At 46.5% G+C, this 19,478-nt stretch overlaps 1 protein-coding gene across 3 annotated transcripts in view; it reads left to right on the forward strand.

Annotated features, from left to right (window-relative positions):
- LOC129708320 (ras-related protein Rab-37-like) overlaps nucleotides 1-13,610 on the forward strand; it is a 156,647-nt gene extending 143,037 nt beyond the window's left edge. For all 3 annotated transcript variants that reach the window (XM_055653990.1, XM_055653992.1, XM_055653991.1), the window contains 3 exons: nucleotides 7,379-7,435; nucleotides 8,376-8,452; nucleotides 10,208-13,610. In XM_055653990.1, the coding sequence (XP_055509965.1) occupies nucleotides 7,379-7,435; nucleotides 8,376-8,452; nucleotides 10,208-10,313 (240 nt within the window). In that variant the 3' untranslated portion in view covers nucleotides 10,314-13,610. The remainder of the gene's footprint in view (nucleotides 1-7,378; nucleotides 7,436-8,375; nucleotides 8,453-10,207) is intronic.
- Nucleotides 13,611-19,478: the final 5,868 nt, after the last annotated feature.

Consider the following 19,478-nt stretch of genomic DNA (forward strand, 5'->3'; position numbering starts at 1 on the left):
AAGCCTGCTCCACCATTCAGTATGATTGTGGTTGATCATCCAAACCCAGCTGCTGTTCCTGCCTTCTCCCCTTATCCCTCAATACATCAATGCTTTTGCTGCCTCTGACTTCAAATCTGTGACCATTGTAACTCAGAGGCAATACTGAAGCATTTGGAGTACGTCAGCTAACTTTCTAAAATCCCCAAGTTAGACATGGCACTGTTGGTTTTAATTGAGCACCAAATGCCAAGCTGTTAGATCAGCATCTCATCTGGCCTCAGTGCCATTTATCTGAGTCAGCTGCTCAGTAATAAGGGCTCCTAATTGTAGGTCCGGGACACCTGGTGGAAATGGGTGAGCTGTTCCGGTGTAAGCTTTGACGCACTCCATTGTCACACAGTGTGGGACAACCAACACAGACTGTATGGTACCGTATTTGTGGCACTGTATTTGTGCAGAGGTATGGTTTTGTTTAGTTTACAGATACAGTGTGGAAACAGGTCCCTCGTCCCTCTGAGTCCACACCGACTGCCAATCACCCATACACCAGTTTTGCATCCTACACACTAGGGACAATTTACAGAAGCCAATTAACCTACCAACCTGCTTGTCTTTAAAATGTGGGAGGTTGCCGGAGCACCCAGAGGAAACCTACGTGGTCACAGGGAGAACGGACAAACTCTATACAGGCAACACCTGGAGTCAGGATCAGACCCAGGTCTCTGGCACTGACTGGCAGCAACTTTGCTGCTGCACCACTGTGCCGCCCTATAGGGTGATGAACGCCAGTGTTTATGATCATGATGGGGGCATATATATAGTGGAGAAATTGATTTTAAAAAAGTGAATGGTGAGAGCAGATCAACCTAGACTGTACATTAAAGTTCAAAATGAGGTGGGATGTCATACTGTGTGATATCAGAGAGGGTGGGACTGTATAATTGAAGGTCTGATGTGACAGTAAACTGAAGTCCCATCACATTGGCACCAAGTTTCAACAATGTTTTCATGTCTAAATACATTTTATAGTCACAGGCACACAGCTCCCAAAACAGATCTGTCGACCCACCAAGTCCACATTGCAAGAAATACCCATTTACACTGATCCCTTTTGATTCTCCGCACAATCCCATCAATTCACCCCAATTCTAACGCTCACCTACACATTCGGAGCCGGTTATAGCGGCCATTAACTTAGTAACCTGCACTGCACTGGGATGTGGGAGGAAATGGGAGAGCCTGGAAAAACCCTGTGCGGTCACAGGGAGAACGTGCAAACTCCACACAGACAAGACTGGAGGTCAGGGTTGAACCATGGTCGCTGGAGCAGACGGGCATCAGCTCGACTAGCCGTGACACTGTGCCACTGACAGTTCCCCAGTCTTCAGACTTTTTGGAATGTAGGAAGGAACTGCAGATGCTGGTCAGTGTGAAGAAAGGTCACCCATCCCTTCTATCCAGAGATGCTGCTGAGTCCACTCAGTTACTCCAGCATTTTGTGTCTATCGTCAGACTTTATATCCCAGTCTAATGATGTTAAGATGGACATGCTCTTTACTTTCGGATAAGGGGAAGAATGAGGGCCAGGGCAGTTTACTGTTCTGGATGTCATATGTGGGAGGTCATGGAGTCTGAGTGCCCTCCAGACGTCCACATCTGCGCCAGGTGCGTCGAGATGGGGCTCCTAAGGGAGCGTGTTAGGAACCTGGAGCAGCAGCTCGATGACCTCTGTCTGGTCAGGGAGAGCGAGGAGGTCAGAGAAAGGAGTTACAGAGAGGTGGTCACTCCAAGACCACGGGAGGCAGACAACTGGGTCACAGTTAGGAAGGGCAATGGGCAGAGGCAGGGACTGGTGAGTACCCCGGTGGCTGTACACCTTGAAAATAAGTACTCCTGTTTGAGTACGGTTGGGGGAGACAGCCTACCTGGGGGCAGCGACAGCGGCCGGACCTCCAGCACAAAGACCGGTCCGGCTGCTCAGAAGGGTAAGGAAAAGAAGAGGAGGACAATAGTAATAGGGGACTCTATAGTCAGGGGGTCGGATAGGCGATTCTGTGGACACAGACAGGAGACCCGGATGGTAGTTTGTCTCCCTGGTGCCGGGGTCAAGGATATGTCTGAACGTGTCCAAGAAATCCTGAAATGGAAGGGAGAGGAGCCTGAGGTTGTGGTACATATAGGTACCAACGACATAGGTAAAAAAAGAGAAGAGGTCCTGAAAGAAGAATTTAGGGAGTTAGGTAGAGAGTTAAGGAGAAGGACTGCAAAGGTAACAATCTCAGGATTACTGCCACGCGACAGTGAGAGTAGGAATGGAGCGAGGTGGAGGATAAATGAGTGGATGAGGGACTGGTGCAGTGGGTATGGATTCAAGTTTCTGGATCATTGGGACCTCTTTTGGGGAAGGTGCGACCTGTACAGAAAGGACGGGTTGCACTTGAACTCGAGGGGGACCAATATCCTGGCGGGGAGATTTGCAAAGGCTACTGGGGGGACTTTAAACTAGAACGGTTGGGGGGGAGGGACTCAAATTGGGAAAGCTTGCAGTCAGTGTGTGAAGCAGGGGGCAGAGAATGGTAGCACTCTGACCCAAAATGTAGGGGAGAGAGAAGAAAAAGACAATAAACAGAGAATAAGAGAGGGTGGGTTTCTTAAATGTGTATATTTTAATACTAGGAGCATTGTAAGAAAGGCGGATGAACTTAGAGCCTGGATTGACACCTGGAAGTATGATGTTGTGGCGATCTGTGAAACATGGTTGCAGGAGGTCTGTGATTGGAAACTAAATATTCCAGGATTTTGTTGCTTCAGGTGTGATAGAATTGGAGGGGCAAGAGGTGGAGGTGTTGCATTGCTTTATCAGGGAAGATATTACAGCAGAGCTTTGGCAGGATAGATTAGAGGGCTCGTCTAGGGAGGCCATTTGGGTGGAACTGAGAAATGGGAAAGGGGTAGCAACACTTATAGGGGTGTATTATAGACCGCCAAATGGGGAGCGAGAATTGGAAGAGCAAATATGTAAGGAGATCGCAGATATTAGTAGTAAGCACAAGGTAGTGATTGTGGGAGATTTCAATTTTCCACACATAGACTGGAAAACACATTCTGTAAATGGGCTGGATGGTTTGGAGTTTGTAAAATGTGTGCAGGATAGTTTTTTGCAGCAATACATAGAAGTACCTACTAGAGAAGGGACCTCCTGTTAGGAAATGAGACAGGTCAGGTGGCAGAGGTATGCGTTGGGGAACAGTTCGGGACCAGTGATCACAATACCATTAGTTTCAATATAATTATGGAGAGGGGCAGAACTGGACCTAGGGTTGAGATTTTTGATTGGAGAAAGGCTAACTTTGAGGAGATGCGAAAGGATTTAAAAGGAGTAAATTGGGACATTTTTTTTATGGGAAAGATGTGGAAGAGAAATGGAGGACATTTAAAGGTGAAATTTTAAGAGTACCGAATCTTTATGTCCCTGTTCGGTTGAAAGGAAATAGTAAAAATTGGAAAGAGCCATGGTTTTCAAGGGAAATTGGACACATGGTTCAGAAAAAGAGAGAGATCTACAATAATTATAGGCAGCATGGAGTAAATAAGGTGCTTGAGGAGTATAAAGAATGTAAAAAGAATCTTAAGAATGAAATTAGAAAAGCTAAAAGAAGATATGAGGTTGCTTTGGCAAGTAAGGTGAAAGTAAATCCAAAGGGTTTCTACAGCTATATTAATAGCAAAAGGATAACGAGGGATAAAATTGGTCCATTAGAGAGTCAGAGTGGACAGCTATCTGCAGAGCCAAAAGAGATGGGGGAGATATTGAACAATTTATTTTCTTCAGTATTCACCAAGGAGAAGGATATTGAATTATGTGAGGTAAGGGAAACAAGTAGAGTAGCTATGGAAACTATGAAATTCAAAGAAGAGGAAGTACTGACACTTTTGAGAAATATAAAAGTGGATAAGCCTCCAGGTCCTGACAGGATATTCCCTAGGACATTGAGGGAAGTTAGTGTAGAAATAGCAGGGGCTATGACAGAAATATTTCAAATGTCATTAGAAACGGGAATAGTGCCGGAGGATTGGCGTACTGCGCATGTTGTTCCATTGTTTAAAAAGGGTTCTAAGAGTAAACCTAGCAATTATAGACCTGTTAGTTTGACGTCAGTGGTGGGCAAATTAATGGAAAGGATACTTAGAGATAATATATATAAGCATCTGGATAAACAGGGTCTGATTAGGAACAGTCAACATGGATTTGTGCCTGGAAGGTCATGTTTGACTAATCTTCTTGAATGTTTTGAAGAGGTTACTCGGGAAATTGATGAGGGTAAAGCAGTGGATGTTGTGTATATGGACTTCAGTAAGGCCTTTGACAAGGTTCCTCACGGAAGGTTGGTTAAGAATGTTTAATTGTTGGGTATTAAAGGTGGAGTAGCAAGATGGATTCAACAGTGGCTGAATGGGAGACGCCAGAGAGTAATGGTGGATGGCTGTTTGTCAGGTTGGAGGCCAGTGACTAGTGGGGTGCCACAGGGATCTGTGTTGGGTCCACTGTTGTTTGTCATGTACATCAATGATCTGGATGATGGTGTGGTAAATTGGATTAGTAAGTATGCAGATGATACTAAGATAGATGGTGTTGTGGATAATGAAGTAGATTTTCAAAGTCTACAGAGAGATTTATGCCAGTTGGAAGAGTGGGCTGAAAGATGGCAGATGGAGTTTAATGCTGATAAGTGTGAGGTGCTACATCTTGGCAGGACAAATCAAAATAGGACATACATGGTAAATGGTAGGGAATTGAAGAATGCAGTTGAACAGAGGGATCTGGGAATAACTGTGCACAGTTCCCTGAAGGTGGAATCTCATGTAGATAGGGTGGTAAAGAAAGCTTTTGGTTTGCTGGCCTTTATAAATCAGAGCATTGAGTATAGAAGTTGGGATGTAATGTTAAAATTGTACAAGGCATTGGTGAGGCCAATTCTGGAGTATGGTGTACAATTTTGGTCGCCTAATTATAGGAAGGATGTCAACAAAATAGAGAGAGTACAGAGGAGATTTACTAGAATGTTGCCTGGGTTTCAGCAACTAAGTTATAGAGAAAGGTTGAACAAGTTAGGTCTTTATTCTTTGGAGCGCAGAAGGTTAAGGGGGGACTTGATAGAGGTCTTTAAAATGATGAGAGAGATAGACAGAGTTGACGTGGATAAGCTTTTCCCACTGAGAGTAGGGAAGGTTCGAACAAGAGGACATGACTTGAGAATTAAGGGACATAAGTTTAGGGGTAACATGAGGGGGAACTTCTTTACTCAGAGAGTGGTGGCTGTGTGGAATGAGCTTCCAGTGAAGGTGGTGGAGGCAGGTTCGATTTTATCATTTAAAAATAAATTGGACAGTTATATGGACGGGAAAGGAATGGAGGGTTATGGTCTGAGTGCAGGTAGATGGGACTAGGGAGAATACGTGTTCGGCACGGACTAGAAGGGCCGAGATGGCCTGTTTCCGTGCTGTAATTGTTATATGGTTATATGGTTGTAAGCCAGCACCTGCCATTCCTTATGTGTCCATACTCTTTACTCTGTCTTTCTTAACTTCATTGCTTTCCAGGTTCGTATTTGCCGCTCCACCTATTGTTTATGGCACCTGCCCCTTAATCTCTCACTCAAAACCTTAAGTGATGTTGGCTGCATTTGTACAAATTGCTGCGCATCATTTGGCATTGGCCAAATTTCCTCAGAGTTCGTAGAAGTAGTGACATTGGTGTGCTTTGTTCCACTATCTGTCACAATTTGTTTCTACAGTCCTTCAGAGTAAACTCATCCAGGATATATGTTGGTCATTAAATAATCGAATAAATTTGCATAGATCATCAATCTCGCGAAAGTAATGAAGACACAGTGGCTGGAAGTAATTTTTCTAATCCAATTTATCCTCTCTATCTAAGGTCATATTAGAATAAAATACTAGAATCTCTGTATTATCATGTCTAACTCTCTATTATTCAATCTACACTATTTTTTAGAGTTTGCAGATGTAGCGCGGAAACATGGCCCTTCGGCCCACCGAGCCCGTACCGACCAACAATCCCCGCAGGCCAATACTATCCTTCACGCACTAGCGACAATTGACATGTATACCAATCCCGTTAGCCTACAAACCTGTACGTCTTTGGAATGTGGGTGGAGATCCCAGAGTAAACCCACGCAGATCATGGGGTGAACGTACAAACTCCGTACAGACAAGCACACGTATTCAGGATTTGTAGCGCTTAAATTTTCTTTGATGTCTTTTGCTCTCATTCAGCACAGCACAGTACGTTAACCAAGTTTAACAAGCACAAAATGTTTAATAAAACATACAACTAGGAACAGGAGAAGGCCACTCAGCCCCTCAAGCCTATAGTGTCATTCAATCATTCCATGGCCGATCTAACTGTAACCACCACTCCACATTCCCACCTATACACAATAATCTTTCACCATTTCTACACCATAATTCATATATCTCTGTCTTGAAGACATTTAGATGGTCAAGCTTTGAGGAAAGCTGTTTCAAGACCTCAACGTCCTGAGAGAAACAACAAATATTTAAATGTGACTTAAATGGATGGCCCCTTATTTTTAAACAGGGACCTCACGTTTTAGATTCTCCAACAGCAACTCTCCCTATCCAACCTCACAGATGCTGCTTGAACTGCTGAGTTCCTCCACTGGCTTGCGTTTTACTCAAGATAGACACAAAGTGCTGGAGTAAATCAGCGGGTCGGGCAGCATCTCTGGAGAAATAGGATGGGTGACGTTTCGGGTCAAGACCCATCTTTAAACTAAAGAAGGTCCTGACCAGAAACGTCATCCATCTATTTTCTCCAGAGATGCTGCCTGACCCACTGAGATACTCCAGCACTTTGTGTCCATCTTTGATATAAACCAGCATCTTCAGTTCTTTGTTTCTGCTTTTTATTCATGTTTAAATCAAGACCTCTCTCACTCTTTTCAACTCCAGCCAATCTACGCCTAGCCTGAGCAACCATTCCTCCTTAGACGACCCAACCATTCCAGGTATGAGTCGAGTAAACCCTGTCTGAACGGCTGCCAATGCATTAACATCCTCCCGTACATAAGGAGAGGGGTACAATATGTAGAACTCCAGCTGTGGTCTCACCAATGTCCTGAACAACTGAGGCATCAACGTCCTACAGTTGTGTTCAATACTCTTTGCACTAAATGATAACATTCTGTTTGCTGCCCACAGTACTTGTGTACCTGCACTCTTGCCTTTTGTGGATCACGCATTGGGATTCCTATTTAAGTTATTCCTACTCGAGTTGACTATTATGTCACAGGATAACCTACTGTTCAAATGCTTGACATCCATCCTGAGCTGATGTGTTTTGTTGTTGCAGGCTGACATAACAGGTGAGAGGGCCATCAAGAGAGAAGAAGGAGAGAGACTTGCCAGGGTAAGGTGAACACACCCCCCCATTCAATTGCACAAAATCGTGACCTTGCATCTCATTTCCTAGAATTTAACTATACGAGGTTCAATATTGCCAATACAAGGGATTCCACGTGCTGGAACCTGGAGCAACAAAGACAAACTGTCGGAGGAAACAATGGATCAGGCAGCATCTGTGGAGGCAAAAGGATGGTAAACGTTTCAGGTTGAAACTGAGAGTGTGAAGGGACGATACTATTAAGAGGGTAGTGGGAGGGGGAAGGCAGGAGCTGGTGGGTGATGTGGAACCAGATGAGGTGGGGGAAAATTAGACAATCAGAGCCAAGTGAGGTAGGAGGAGGTGGTTGGAGTTTAAAGCCCAGAGGCTAGTGGGTGAAAGGGGGAAACAGATAAAGGACGGATGATGGGCAGATGGAACCAGGTAGAGAAGGGGATAGGAGTGGGTGGGTGTGTGGGTGATAGATGGGGAGAACCAGATGTGGGAGGGTAATGGATCAGGGTAATAGGGAGGGTGGCAGGAGGAAAAGGTGAACATTGTGAGAGAGAACATGGGGGGGGGGGGGGATTATTTTCACCTCCAAGACTGCAGGCCCAGGTTGTTGAGCACAAACTCCGACTGACAATCCAGTCCTGCGATGCTGCAGGTGTCGGTCAGGTGTGATACGAAACGGAGCTCACACTGAGGGCCACAAGATCCCGTGGCAGCTGTGGAAGTTGATGTGTGTTTACATATTTATCCCTCAAATAGGATCAGCAACATAATGCAATCTGTTTTTGAGATCTTGCTGTCTGTCATTGGCTGTTATGCTTGTTATTTACACCAATAACTGCTCTTCCAAATACTTCATTGGCTGTAAAAGGGGATGTATGAGGTTTTGAAGGCATCATGTAACTGATGTTACAACTGATTGCAAGATAATGAGTTCCCTCTTTCTGATCCACAGGAATATGGCGTTCCTTTCATAGAGACCAGTGCCAAAACTGGCATCAATGTTGAACTAGCATTTCTTGCCGTAGCAAAGTAAGTTATTATTTAATTTGCGTTTGTGATGTGGGCGGCAAGGTTGTTTTTATTACCAAACTCTAGTTGTTCTGAGGGTACCCAGACAGCACGGGCTCTGTCAGAGAGTGGTTATGAGGCCATTCAACTCTTTGAGTCTGGACTAGTTCTATGTGGGGACCTTTGGCCTAGACCCACCTCTATCCTCTTCCCTCGTCCCTGCAAATTCTCTCACTTATGATTTTTATTCAGTCCCATTTTGAACGCTGCCATTGAATCCAGGTCAAAGATAGTCCGAGTGTTTCCAATGAGGTGGATAGCACTCCTGAGCTACCATGTACCTCATTGGGGAACCTCGGGCTATCTTTGATCAGAATTTACTGGACTTTATCTTGCAGTAAATATTATTCACATAATTCCCTTTGTCATGTGTCTACGTTCAAGAAGGAACTGCAGATGCTGGAAAAGCGAAGGTAGACAAAAGTGCTGGAGAAACTCAGCGGGTGCGGCAGCATCTATGGAGCGAAGGAAATAGGCAACGTTTCGTTCCGAAACGTTGCCTATTTCCTTCGCTCCATAGATGCTGCCGCACCCGCTGAGTTTCTCCAGCACTTTTGTCTACCATCATGTGTCTAAACACTGTGCACGGCTCGATTGTAATAATGTATTGTCTTTCCACTGACTGAACAGCACGCAATCAAAGCTTTTCACTTTCCCAAAGTAAAAGTGACAATAAACTAAACTAAACTAAACTCTATGACCAAGGCAGTGCATTGCAGACCCCGGCCACTCAGCGAGTGAGAATCATTTAAATTTGTGTCACTATTTGTTCTTTAATCTTCATTCGATGTTCCTCAGTGTCTGATCTTTCTGCCAATGCAGCGGCTTTGACTCTGTCTGAGACGGTCACGGTCTTGAACACCACCACCGGAACTTCATATCTCCCCACAACCTTCGCTTTTCCAAGGCGATTCCCAGCTTCAGTCAATCCTCATCAATTCCATGATTCCTGGAAACATGCCTGTAAATCTTTTCCGTGTCCTCTCCAAATAAAGCGTAGCATCTGGAACCAAGCACTGTACTCGAATTGTGGCCGAACTAGTACTTTAAAAAAAGATTCATACTGACCTTCTTGCCCTTGTTGTCTGTGCCCAAATGCCCCCGTCCCACTTATGCCCCTGTCCCACTTAGGAAACCTGAACGGAAACCTCTGGAGACTTTGCGCCCCACCTTAGGTTTCCGTGCGGTTCCCGGAGGTTGCAGGTGGTGGAAGCAGGTAGGGAGACTGACAAAAACCTCCGTGAACCGCACGGAAACCTTGGGTGGGGCGCAAAGTCTCCAGAGGTCTCCGTTCAGTTTCCCCTGTTTCCTAAGTGGGACAGGGGCATTGGCTGTAAAGCTCACTGTTCTGCGCACATATTGAGCAACTTTCTCCATCTGACCCTGCCAAATCCCTCTGTTCTTGCACCTTATTTTTGAATTATCCCTCTCAGTTTATATTGCCCCTTCTCCTTCTGCCCACCAAAATGTAACACCTCACATTGCCCAGCATTAAACTTCCATCTGCCACCCCATCCCTCCGCCCATTCTACCAGATGTTCCAGTTGCCCGGTTGGGTTGAGGTGAATGATTCAGTTCCACTGTCTGATGGATCCATGGTTCAATGGGTTGTCCTTGGAAAGATGAAGATCCTTTTTCCCAAAGCCCAAATCAAGGGCCTGTTAGAAAACTGACCCCAAATACCTGTAAAGTAACAAACTCACTGTTTCTTTCCAGGGAACTGAAGCAGAGATCTGCCAATCAACCCAATGAGCCCAAGTTCCGAATCCACGAGTACATCGAATCTCAGAGGGAAAAGTCAAGATGCTGTGGGTTTGAATAAGTGGCTGACCTGGTTGGAGGACTCAGGGTGTGGAGCAGTAATCAGCTTCACCAACTGACTGTGAAACGTGCACCATTTGTAAACCACCAGTCACTCTCAGCTTGGTGTTTAACTTAACCGCCCTGCACCCACCCATGCCCTTACCCATTATATATTACCTCCTTATCTGCTCTGTGCCCATACCGCCCCTTTAGCCACAAAGGCCTGGGCTAACTCAGCAGCTCAGGCAGCATGCCTGGAGAACATGGCCAGGGGACATTTCGGGTTGGGATCCATCTTCAGATCCTGATCTGAAAAGTCAGTTATCCACGTTCTCCAGAAATGCTCCAGCCCTTTGTGTCCTTTTTTGAAAACTAGCATCTGCAGTTCCTGGTTTCTCCATGTCCTTAGCCATTTGGTATTCCTTCCATAGCCATCCTCTGAATCATCCCAACCCTTACCCATCCAATACCTTCCTCATACGTATCACCCTTACGTTTACTGACCTAAAGCTTCCAGTCTACAAACACTTGTTTCCCTGACATCCCTCCTCCCCACTTCTGTAACTCCTTCAGCTTGAACAGCTTTAACGCCCCCAAGATACAACTTCCCTCAAAATCTATCCTCGGGCTATTCTCATTGTATTTTAGCTGTGCAGACCCAAAACTCTGGAGTTCTCTCCTCACCAGCAGGTGTCCACTCAATGGCCAAGCACATTGTGTGTCCGGAATATCATTAGGAAGTGGGAATAGGCTGGGAATGTTCAGGTCTGTGCCAACCCGTCAGTCATTCATCCCCCTGCTATGAATGGACCTCGACCCTTCAACCCAACAACTCACTTTGAAGCAACTAAATACACAGGGACCTATGGGCAGCACCTCCTCCTCTCATGTGACCTGGGCTGGAGCAGCTTTTAGGCACTGATCGCAAACTTGATCTTGAGAGGAATAGATCGGGTAGATGCACAGTCTCTGGCCCAAAGCAGGTGAATCAAGAATCACAGGACATAGGTTTACGGTGAGGGGGGAAAGAGTTAATAAGAACCTGATGGGTAGCCTTTTCACACAAAGGGTGCAGGGTGTGTGGAACGAGCTGCCGGAGGAGGTAGTTGACGCAGGTGCTATCACAATGTTTAAGAAACATTTGGACAGGTGCATGGATAAGACAGGTTTGAGGGATATGGGCCAAACGCAGGCAGGTGGGATTAATGTAAATGGGCCATGTTGGTTGGTGTGGGCAAATTGGGCTGAAGGGCCTGTTTCCACACTGTATGACTATAACGATGCATTCAGCGGTAGATAGATTAGATTAGATAGAGGCTGGGTTACTGGCTCACCAGAATAACTCCAGAGACAGAGGGTTAATTATGAAGACCTATGAAGCAAGATTGCTTTCCGCTGAGTGCAAAAGACCGGAATCTGAGAGTTTGATGATTGTGAGATGGTAGGTTAAAATCTAGTTGTTCATGTCAGCAACGACTTCACCACACAGAGGGGACTGGAATTCCAGGATGGGAATCAAGTGGGAATTTTAAAACAGAGATCTATTTTTATGTTGTGATGAAAACCAATTGGTTCTAATGAATTTAGGATGCACATCAGCTAATTGAAAGGCAGAATAGGCCTGAGGGGCTGAATGGCCTCGTCCTGCTCCCATCTAACTTATCAGTACATCTAGTCTCATCTACTTCAGGTGTGAACACAGCATGAGTGCAGGCCCTTCATCCACGCACCCAGACAGTGGGAGGAGGGGACTGTACTGCCCCTGCCCCTGCCCCGTATAAGGAGCCCGAACACAGATGCTGTTCAACCAACATTAGACCCGACTCCTTTCCAATTGCATTGACCACCACAGATCCTGCTCAGCTGCAATGTGTATGATCTCTGCACAGCCTTCAATTAAATGAACAACGCCCAGCTTCAGTGTGGAAACAAGAGCTGCAGATGCCAATTTACACAAAGGGACACAAAGTACTGGATGAACTCAGCGGGTCAGGCAGCAAGTCTGGAGAACATGGATAGGTGACGTTTCGGGTCAGAACCCTTCTTCAGACTCAGTGGACGGGTGCTGACTGAAAGGTCACCTATCCATGTTCTCCAGAGATGCCGCCTGACCTGCTGAGTTACCCCAGCATTTAATGTCCAGCTTCACCTCCTCACCAGGTAACAGTTTCTTCAGGCTCTTTGCTCCAAACTCTCTATCATGCCACCAATGTATATTTCTGCTTTTAAGCATGATTTAAACTGAAGTTTCATCCCAATGGTCACCAGCGGCTCAATTCGTTTGACAACATCTAGAGAAATTATAAAATGCCTTTTTAACCACGAGGTGAAATTATTGTATATAAAATGCTCTTTGCTTGGTACTGGGCAATGAGATTGTTGTTCTGATGTTTAAACTGGGAATGCATTTGTTTTACATGTAAGTTTCTTCAGTCATGTAGCTTATGGGAAAAAATGGTGCCTACAACAGGAAGTGAAGTAACAGTATTTCCTGGAAAGTGTCCTTTGACCTCTTGCTGAAAGTGGCGATGCCTTTCATCACAAAATGCTAATGTAATGTTGGCATCTCCGCCAGAGTGCCCCAGATGCCTTGCACCTTGCCATTAATCATGCTCTTGTGTTAGATTTGCACCATGCCCCCCTTTCCCCAGGGTGCGTGTTGATATCCTGTGACAATGTTGTGTGAGAGGCACACGAGACAAGATGGTGACAGAAGGAACTGCAGATGCTGGAGTCTTGTGCAAAAACACACAAAGGTGTTGGAGGAACTCAGCGGGTCAGGCAGCATCTGTGGAGGGAATGGGCAGAGGAAGAGATGGTGTCTTTACTTTCCACAGGGCAGAAGGTGCAACAGCAGACCCATGTGAGCAGGGGCGACAGGGAGATGACTTCTCACAGAGTGAGTTGCCCTTGTGTGGAAGGTGCAGGGGGCTCATTAGTATGTTTGGAGGTGGGCTGGATTGTAGTTCTTTTGGAAGAACCGACATAAGCACTGATGCAGTGTTTGTGTCTCTAAGGTAATTCTGGATAGAATGCTAGTCTAGTACCGAGCCTAGGATTCAACAGTGTAATACTTGCATGGGACAGGTTTCCTCGTGCAAAGTTTGGAGATGTTCTGGAGAAAAGGGCAGCATTGCTGCCTTACAGCGCCAGAGACCCGGGTTCAATCCTGACTACGGATGCTGTTTGTGCAGAATTTGAATGTTCTCTCTGTGACCAAGTGGGTTTTCTCCAGGTGCTCCAGTTTCCTCCCACACTCCAAAAACATGCAGGTTTGTAGGTGATTTGGCTTGGTAAACTTGTAAATTGTCCCGAGTGTGTGTAGAATAGTGCTAGTGTAGTGGACATGGACTCGGTGGGCCGAAGGGCCTGTTTCCGCGCTGTATTTCCAAACTAAACCAAAAGAGTGTTCACCTGCTCCAGGGACACAGGCCGTGAGTGAACAGTTCAACATATGGATGAATGAAGGGGAGCAGGTTCTGGATCTGACGAAGGTCAGTGAATCTGAATAAGGATAAGGCTGGCTTCCTGGCGGAGTGGTGAGGGAGCGCTCCCTGACAAACCCTGACAAACCTCTCTCTCTCTCGGGTGGATGTGCAGGATAATAGATCACCGTTTTTGTTTTGGGTTACCTTGCATTGTAAAAGTGATTCCGTGATATTTTAATTTGACAGTTTGTAGTATCATCAACGAGCTTGGTCCAAAGTATTTCGCTTAGTGTAACAAGATAGACACAAAAAGCCGGAGTAACTCAGCAGGACAGGCAGCATCTCCGGAGAGAAGGAATGGGTGACGTTTCGGGTCGAGACCTTAGTGTAAGGACGGGTGAGGGGGTCTCTTTTTTTTTTCCATTCCTAGGACTTTATTCACCGTTTGCATATTACAGTTACCAAAAGTACAAAAATGTTCAATGGTCACAATACATCAAGTGGTCATTATAGTACAACGATGTAATCTTTATCTACAACGCTCTCGACCGACCGCCCGTGGCAAGTAGCTCCAGAGTCCCCATGGACATTGCGTGTTCCCTCTGCAGGGACACGCGAGCACGGACGTAGGCCCCGAAGATGGTGTGACCATCGACCGCCCGCTGCCTGGACCCGCGAATGGCCATCTTGGCCAGGCCCAGGAGCAAACCGACAGGGAGATCCCACCTTCCCGATCGGCCCTCCCCACTCCCTGCCCAAACACCAGGATCGTTGGACTAAAATGCAACCAAAACTTGAGGAGCAGCTGCTTCAGATATTGGTGCAGGGGCAGCAACCCCTCACACTCCATACACACGTGGAACACGGTCTCTTCCTCGCTGCAGACGTTGCAGGCGGCTGGTTTATTACACACCACGGCTCTGTGCAACACTCTCCACCCCAGATGTGACGGGGGACGACTCCCTTGTAGAGAGAACTCCACTGGGGACCGACAGGGGGTCTCTCTCCCTCTCTGTCTCTGTCTCTCTCTCTCTCTGAAGAACCCAGTCCGTGAAATAAAGTTGGTCATAGTGAAGCAGCACGGAAACAGGCCCTTCAGCCCAGCTCGTCCATGCCGACCAAGGTGTTGGTTAAAACCCAACGTGCTGGAGTAACTCCGTGGGTCAGGCAGCATCTGGAGGGAATGGAGAGGCGACGTTTTGGGTCAGGGTCCTTCTTCGGACTCTGGCTGTTGGTTATGTGACAGATTCACTGCCACTCGTTAGTGTTTGCCTCGAGTCCACCCTTGGGGCAAACACTTGCCGAGTTGTGGAGGGGGTCAGGGGGAGCGATTAGTGAGTTTGGGTTGTTCACGGTGCGAGTCACTGTGTGAGTTCAGACCCATCCTTTAACCACCGACCCTGTGCCGGGCCGGGTAAAGGTGACCTCACCCTCGCCCATGGCTCCATCCCAACACACAGGGCCCCTCCATTTCCTTCCCCCCGCCCCGTTGCATCGTGTTGTTGTTTGATGAATAAAGTACCTTGTTTGCCATCACTGACTCGCTGTTTCCCTGTCGCCCGATCCTCTCGGCTCCTGGGGACGGGTCGGTTTTCGAAGCCCGCAACCGCGTGGAGTTACCGACGGTGAGTTGTGTGGTAACCGGGCAAGTGATGGGCCCTGCCGCTCTGCTGGTGGGACGACACACACACACACACACACACACACACACACACACACACACACACACACACACACACACACACACACACACACACACACACACACACACACACACACACACACACACACACACACACACACACACACACACACACACACACACACACACACACACACACACACACACACACACACACACACACACACACACACACACACACACACACACACACACACACACACACACACACACACACACACACACACACACACACACACACACACACACACACACGTTGCCCACTCCACATGTAGCCCCCGTTCAGGAGAGGGAACAGCCGCTTTCGGTGGTGAGATGGAAACATAGAAACATAGAAATTAGGTGCAGGAGTAGGCCATTCGGCCCTTCGAGCCTGCACCGCCATTCGATATGATCATGTATCCCGTACCTGCCTTCTCTCCATACCCCCTGATCCCCTTAGCCACAAGGGCCACATCTAACTCCCTCTTAAATATAGCCAATGAACTGGCCTCAACTACCCTCTGTGTCAGAGAGTTCCAGAGATTCACCACTCTCTGTGTGAAAAAAGTTCTTCTAATCTCGGTTTTAAAGGATTTCCCCTTTATCCTTAAGCTGTGCCCCTTGTCCTGGACTTCCCTAACATCGGGAACAATCTTCCTGCATCTAGCCTGTCCAACCCCTTTAGAATTTTGTAAGTTTCTATAAGATCCCCTCTCAATCTTCTAAATTCTAGAGAGTATAAACCAAGTCTATCCAGTCTTTCTTCATAAGACAGTCCTGACATCCCAGGAATCAGTCTGGTGAACCGGGAAAGATATTCAATGCTCTGGGATGTGAAACTGAACACAGGTCGGTGCTGAGCTGTGGGTTGAAAGGGGAGCAGGAGATCAGTGATCAACCACTATGGAACTAGTCCAGCGTGCAGCCCACACACACTCTCTTTCCAAATAGTGAAAGGCCTGAATAGAGTGGATGTGGGGAGGATGTTTCCACAAGTGGGAAAGTCTAGGAACAGAGGCCGAGGCCATAGCATCAGAATAAAAATATGTACCTTTAGAAAGCAGATGAGGAGTTTTTTTAGTCAGAGAATGGTGAATCTGGAATTCATTGCCATAGAAGGCTGTGGAATCCAAGTCAATAGATATATTTAAGGCAGAGATTGACAGATTCTTAATTAGTAAGGGTGCCAGGGTTTAAGGGGAGAAGGCAGGAGAATGGGTTTGCGAGGGAAAAATGGATCAGCCATGATTGAATGGCGGAGTAGACGTGATGGGCCGAATGGCCTAATTCTGCTCGTATGATTTATGAACTTCCTCTGGGACAAGACCACCCAGTGGTTGAGATCCAGGTAAATTACAAAAGCTTGAATCCAGAAAGGTAGTGCCTTTGGAGTTGAATAATACATGGATAGTCCCTGCTAGACTATCACACAATTAAGTTGGCCAAACAGTGGTCTGATCAGGCTGGTTTTGGAGATCAAGGTGTTTGACAGGACACCATTAATTTGCTGGTGAGAGACATAAAAAGCTGGAGTAACTCAGCAGGACAGGCTGCTTGCCCGCTGAGTTACTCCAACTGTTTGTGTCTATCACCAGCAAATTATGGTGTCTCTGATGTCCAAGCAAATACCTTGTCTACCTTTGGTTTAAACCAGCATCTGCAGTTCCTTCTTACGCATTCATTTGCTGCTGGCGGTCAGAATTAAGGGGCGGTGACTTTAACCTCGACGCTGGGGCCTGGCGTTGAGAGGAACACACGGGAGAAACACTGGAACATGGATACTGGAAGCCAAAGTATCCAAATAACAAACTAATCCCATTCACACAAGAATTCACAATATAACATGATTTTAAAATCTCATTGCCATGAATTCATATGCCAGATAGAAGGAATTTAATGTTTAATTCCCATAAATTAATCTAGAAACATCCACTCAATATAATAAATATTTTTTTTTTTGCACAATACATGGGACTAAAACTGATATTTAGTATAAAAATATTGACTAAGGATAGACAATAACAAAATATAGACGATTTAGGCGCTCTTATGACATGATTGTCCAAAAAAAAAATAGCATTTAAATCATCGTGGGTTTTTCTGGAACGCGATCGATTGGAATGTTGCGGTTGCATTGAATTAGAACTGCATATCGGCAGAAAAAACATGGGGCTCAAAAGCCATTTTCGCAACGTAAAATTAGACTAAAGCCATCCCAAGAAGCAAGTTTATATATAAAATACACGACTTACCCTTTGTTTTGTCCCGTTCTTGCGATCCGTCACATTGTAGGCGTTGATGGCGTTAGAAGTCGCTTTTTATATTAAATCCAAATATTAAATTGTCTCACAATTTGAAAAAAAAAATCAGGATCGGAAGTCAGATCGATTTTTCTTCAGCAGCTAGTAGCCCGAGGAAATCCATCTCCGACACGCAGTAGAAAACTGGATTTTAATCCCTCCCCCCTCTCAAAGGCGCCAAAGTCGCGCACACGGCCAGTGGCAGAACTGCAGTGCTGCTGAAAGTAGGTTTTGTAACATCGCTACTCTGACAATGGAGGAGACCGAGAGCAGAAAGGTCTGTGTGAGAATGGGAAGGAGAATTAAAGTGTCAGCAACCGGGAGATCAGGTAGGTTCACGCGGGCTGAGTGAAAGTGTTCCGCAAAACGATTGCCCAGTCTGCGTTTGGTCTCGACGATGTAGACTACAGGGTCCAGTAGGGAGGCGGGCCACGCGCACGAGCAGCGGCTCAGGGGGAGCCCAGACGCCCCGGTACCCATGACATCTTCCGTCCGATCCGGCACCAGGGACAGATGCAGTCCGCTCTGGCATTGGGGAAATCATCCCACGGGCCGGATGATGCCAGCGGCCCGTAGTTTGATGCCCTTAGTCTGGTTTGTCACTATTTCTCTCAGAACCCCTAGCGACCTCTTGCGGAACCCTCGCGTTCCGGACAACCCCGGTTGAGAAAAGATGGTCTAGCCTGTCCAATCCCTTAAGAATTTTGTTTCTATAAGATCACCTCTCATCCTTCTAAATTCCAGCCCAATATAAGCCCAATCAATCCATTCTTTCATCATATGTCAGTCCTGCCATCCCAGGAATCAACCTGGTGAATCTGCACCACACTCCCTCAATAGCAAGAATGTCCTTTCGCAAATTAGGAGACCAAAACTGCACACAATACTCCAGGTGTGGTCTCACCGGGGCCCTGTACAACTGCAGTAGGACCTCCATGCTCCTATACTCAAATCCTCTTGCTATGAAGGCCAACATGTAATTTGCTTTCTTCACTGCCTCCTGTACCTGTTTACTTTCAGTGACTGATGTACAAGACCAACCAAGTCTTGCTGCACCTCCCTGTTTCCTAATCTGACACCATTCAGATAATAATTTGCCTTCTTGTTCTTGCCACCAAAGTGGATCACCTCACATTTATCCACATTATACTGCAGCTACCCACTCACCCAACCTATCCAAGTCACCCTGCAGCCTCATTGCATACTCGTCGCAGCTCACACTGCCACCCACCTTTGTGTCATCTGCAAACTTGGGGATGTTACATTTAATTCCTTCGTCTAAAACATGAATGTGTAAATAAAAACATGAATATGTAAATTTAAAAAAAACCTTTTAATTCTGAGGATATGACCTCTGGTCCTAGACTCTCCCACCAGTGGAAACAACCTTCCCACACCCACAATATCTATGCCTTTCATTATTCTGTAATGCCCCTGTCCCACTTAGGAAACCTGAACGGAAACCTCTGGTGACTTTGCGCCCCACCCAAGGTTTCCGTGCGGTTCCCAGAGGTTTTTGTCAGTCTCCCTACCTGCAACCTCCGGCAACCACCTGCAACCTCCAGGAACCGCACGGAAACCTTGGGTGGGGCGCAAAGTATCCAGAGGTTTCCGTTCAGGTTTCCTAAGTGGGACAGGGGCATTAGTGTCAATGAGGTCCCCCTTCAACCTTCTACACTCCAGAGGCCCAGTGCTGTTAAGCGCTCATCATATGCTAACCCACTAGCCTCAGACGGCTTAAAGGAGGAGAATAAGTTGTGCAACCCAGCGTC

This window comes from Leucoraja erinacea, chromosome 23 (assembly GCF_028641065.1).
Source record: "Leucoraja erinacea ecotype New England chromosome 23, Leri_hhj_1, whole genome shotgun sequence".
Classification (NCBI taxonomy): domain Eukaryota; kingdom Metazoa; phylum Chordata; class Chondrichthyes; order Rajiformes; family Rajidae; genus Leucoraja; species Leucoraja erinaceus.